Raw genomic sequence first — 4,732 nt, forward strand, 5'->3', positions numbered from 1 at the left:
AAAAGCCAGGTAAGCTCCTTAAAATAAAAGAAGACCTGCTTACAAAACAGACGGAAACTTTATTTCCAGTGTAAAAGACATTAGGATGGAAATGTCAGCTGTCTTGATTGCGGTGGTGGTTTCATAGCTGTACACATCTATCAAAATTCATCAACTTATACATCTGAAATATGTGTAGTTTACTGTACAGGAATCATACTGTAATAAAACTATTTTTAAAAGACATGAGAATGTATGAAGAATAGGAAAAAACAACATAAATAAGAACCAGAGAAAATCAGGAATGAGGTGATAAAATTTAGAAAAGACTCACTTCAGAAATGAAAAAAACAGAAGAAAAGCAAGTGAGTAAACAGCATAAGTAGTACTGAGAGAACCAGGGAAAGGAGGAAAACCAGACATGAAGAAATAGAGAAAACAGGAGGAAGAACAGAGAAGACAGGCAGAGAAAGCTCAACAGGTCAGAACGCAACAAGTGTCATCAAAGAAGAAATCAGAGCATGAAGTAAATATTTAAAAATATAATTCAAGAAAATGTACCAAAATTTAAAAATAGAAGACACACTATGCAGCTGGGAAAACTGACCCTGAATGACAAACATGGATACATACTTTGTAATTGTTAGACTTTTTTTTAAAAGAAATAAAGAAAAAGAAAATATTCTTTGGGGATCTAAAAAAAATACAGTAATGAAAGAAAACTGTCACCAGATATTCTTGCCTACAATACTTTATGCCAGTAGACAATAAATATATTTAAGAAATCAAGAGGAAAAACTGTGAGCCAAGAATCATATTCAGCAATTTCAAATCTAAAGGATGTAGATAAATTGTCAACAACTTGCAGGAAGATACAATGGCCTTTCAATTGTTAAGGTGTAAGAGTTCTTCATATATTGTTAACTTTTTTTGGTATATATTTTTATTGAAGTATAGTCAATACTTATGACAATATTATGCTAGTTTCTGGTATACAGCACAATGCTTCAGTCATACATGAACATACATATATTAGTTTTCATATTCATTTTCACCGTAAGCTACTACAAGATATTGAATATAGTTCCATGCCCTGTACAGTATGAACTTGTTTAAATCTTTGTATATTCTGGATACTAGACCTCATTAGATATGTGATTTGCAAGTATTTTCTCCCAATCTGTAGGTTGTCTCCTCACTTTGTTGATAATTCCCTTTGATTCACAAGTCTTTAATTTTGATGTTCAAGTTATTTAATCTTTCATTGCTCAGGTTTTGGTATTATATCTAAGAAACCATTGGCAAATCCAAGGTAATGAAGATTTATCCTATGTTTTCTTCTAAGATTTTGATAGTTTCCGATCTTTCATTTAGGTCATGAATCCACTTTGTTAATTTTTCTATATAAACTATTTGTGAAAATGTACAAATTTCACATTTTTTCCAAATAGGTATTCAGCAGTCACAGAATCATTTGTTGAAGTGACTATTATTTCTCCAAATTGCCAGAGAAATTAGGCAAGAAAAAGTAAAAAAAAAAAAAAAAGCACGTATGAAACTTGAGGACATTATGTTAGGTGAAATAAACCAGTTGCAAAAAGATAAATACTGTGTAATCCCACTTATATGTGAAAGTCATAAAGACAGAAAATAAATGGTGTTGCCAGGAGCTGGGGGAGGACAGAGTGAACAGTTAGTGTTTGGTGGGGGCCAAGTTTCACTTTTACAAAACGAAATGTGGGGATGGATGGTGGTGATGGTTTCACAACAATATGAATGTACTTAAAACCAGTGACTTGTACACTTCAAAATGGTAAATTTTACACAACGCTGTAAATAGCTATACTCCAATAAATATTTTTAAAGTAAATTTTGTTATGTGCATTTTACCACAATAAAAACAATTAAAGAGAAGTTTAAGGATGTGTCCATTACAAGTTCCAAGAGGAAACATTAGGGATAATTAGGGTGAGGCAATATGTTTTTTTAAAAAGTAGAGAATTTTTCAGTATTAAAGAGTGAAAAGTGTATATTAATTTCTGAACAGCACAATTAAAAACAAGTCCTCAAAGAAACAATCATGGTAAAATGGCAGAATATCTACGACAATAAAAAATTTCCTAACAGAAAAATTAAAGTGTTTACACAAGAAGTCAAATTAGAATAATTATAAACTCCTCCTCGGGTACACTCCATAGCTGAATATGATGCTTGATTGATTTTTTTTATCTCTCTTCACTTTCTCCCAATAACATTTAAGATGAATGCTATGATTTCCTATGAAACTTTCTGCAATGATGGAAATACTCTGTATCTGTGCTGACCAATATGGTAGCTACTAACAGTGACAGAGTTTGGTTAACTTGCTAGCTGGTGATAAACTTAAGATTCAAGAATATGAAAACAAATATATGTATATTAAGTATGACTGAAGCATTGTGCTGTACACCAGAAACTGACACAACATTGTAAACTGACCACACTTCAAAAAAAAAAAAAAGTAAAATCAAGATTCAAAGGCAGGCAATATGGCTCCAAAAAGTGTATTCGTAGTCACAGCGCTTCTGTGCTTTTCTACAAGTGGTAAGTCCATAACTATCAAAAGATCTATAATAAATAACATTGTCTTGTTATTTATCAGTTTCACAAATTTTTTTTTATTTGGACCAGACAACATTCTATATTATTCTATTACTAAATAGCAAGTGAGTCTGAGGGAGAGTAAGATACGGTCAAGGATTTGTGATTAGCAGTAGACTAAGAATGTGAATGCAAATTATCCTGCCCTGGGAAGTTTAAAGTAACTCCATTATATCATATTGCTTCTTTAGTTGCTCTTGTGGTCTGTATAGGAAAAATTCTCTACTTCAACAAAGAAAAATTATATAGAATATGAATTTTATATGACATTGAATTTATTGAAGTATATATTTTCACTAATGAATACGTTTTGCTGTTCTGTATTAGTAACATTCTCTGAAATCATGGCAGCATACCCAGGTAAGGGCTTTCATTGGCAAACGGACCTGGTACTCTTGCCATTATCAGGGAAAACAAGTGTTACCAGTTTTTCATCTTTGAACCGTATCAATGCCAGAGAATCGTTAGTTACACAGTGCTTTGGATAAAACTTGACATGTGGCTACTGAACGTAACATTATACAGTCCCTACTTTAAATTTTCTCTAGAGTTTTTCTCTATTAACTCAACGGACCTCTGGCTTTGCATTTACACGTACTTAACAAAAAAGGGACGATATAATGTACATCAGCTATTAAAGTGCTGGCATTTATTTCCAACCAATAATTGAGAACTTAATTAAAATCCTGGTGACATTAAGAAAACCATGCGCTACAGTACTAAGTACAAAACATCATACACGACGCTCATCAGTCCATTGACATGCTTTTGCCTCAGCAGATCTGTCACTCAATAAACCTGTATCTTTACCATCCCCCAGAAGAGGTAATCAAAGTGGGCTCAATCTGCTTTTAAAACATAAATAAAGAAAACATGTCATCTGTACTTCCAGACACTGGCCATAGGGTGTTTCACCAACTTCTACTAAACCCAACCGCACCGGCCGCAGTCCCACCGACCCCGCCAGGGCGAGGGCGAAGGCGAGGGCGAAGGCGAGGGCGAAGGCGAGGCCCGGGCCTCCGCGCTCGCCTCCTGACGTGGACCCTCGGACCCCGCACCGCCGGGGGACGTGCGCCCGAGACGTAGGTGTAGACGGCGAACAAAAGAGGAGCCCGCGGCCGAGGTGGCTCCGCGGTCGGAGCTCGCCCGGCCTGGCCCGGCCCACCCGCCGCAGGGCAGGCCCGGGACCTCCGTCCGCCCAGTGGACCGGGGAGGCCGGGAGGCGGCGGCCGCGCCGAGGGGCGGACCCGGCGCGGGGCGGCCCAGCCCTTCCGACAGGCGGGCGCCCGACTCGGGGCGCCCGCAGCCGCCTCCATCTTGGCTGGCGGAGGCGGGGAGCGGCGTCTGGCCCCGGCCCCGTCGCGCCGGCCCGTCCCGGGGTGCGGGCGCCGGCGGCGGGCGCCGTCCCCGCGGCCGGGCGGCGCGGCCCAGCCCGGGCTTCCCGGGACGAGGTGGAAGGGCCCCCAGGTCCCCCCGCGGCCCCGACAAAATGGAGGACGTCGTCTCCTCCCGCAGCCATGACGGGAGTGGGGGACGCCTCCCCACGGGGCTGAGTGAGGGGAAGCGCTGCTGGCCCTCGGAGCCCTCGGGCCCTCCCCGCCGCCCGCCTGCGGGCCTCCGGGCCTCCGGGCCTCCGCTCCCGTCCCCGCCGGCCGTGCCCGCCCGCCCCTCACGGGGCTCCCAGACACTGGGCAGGGAGGGCGTTGGGGTCATCGAGGCCGCGGCGCTCCTCGGGCGGCGTCGCTCGCAGCCGCTGCGGCGGCCAGGCGCCTAGGCCAGGGCAGGGGGAGGCGGCCCGGCTCAGGCCCTCGGGCTTCGTGGCCCCAAGAGTCCCCAACCCCAGGGGCCAAGCCGCGGCCGGTGCGGCGGACACGGGAGTCGGCGGCCCGACCCTGACGGGCCGGGGTGGGGGTGGCGGTGGCGGTGGCGGTGGCGGGGGTGGAATGGAGGTTCGGGGGCGTGGCCTGCGCCTGACGGACAGGGACCGGGCCCACCCCCTGGAGGGGGGTCCTGAAGGAAGGCGGACGCAGCCAATGGGCGTACCCGAAGCGGCCGTCCCTCCCTCCCCGCCCGCCAGTGAGGGCGCGGTGGGCTGGGCCTGTCATGCCAGGCC

The 4,732-nt window shown here is 44.4% G+C and overlaps 1 protein-coding gene across 1 annotated transcript; it reads right to left on the reverse strand.

Moving 5' to 3' along the window:
• Positions 1 to 3,543: 3,543 nt before the first annotated feature.
• Positions 3,544 to 4,332, reverse strand: LOC116668693 (collagen alpha-1(I) chain-like). Its single transcript, XM_032496810.1, has one exon. It carries the CDS (start codon positions 4,330 to 4,332, stop codon positions 3,544 to 3,546), a length of 789 nt encoding a protein of 262 aa, XP_032352701.1.
• Positions 4,333 to 4,732: the final 400 nt, after the last annotated feature.

The sequence above is a fragment of the Camelus ferus genome, chromosome 14, assembly GCF_009834535.1.
Source record: "Camelus ferus isolate YT-003-E chromosome 14, BCGSAC_Cfer_1.0, whole genome shotgun sequence".
NCBI lineage: Eukaryota > Metazoa > Chordata > Mammalia > Artiodactyla > Camelidae > Camelus > Camelus ferus.

Bases quoted from the DNA above. Each gene is read 5' to 3' on its own strand.
- LOC116668693 (XM_032496810.1), bottom strand. From the start codon at position 4,332: ATGACCCCAACGCCCTCCCTGCCCAGTGTCTGGGAGCCCCGTGAGGGG.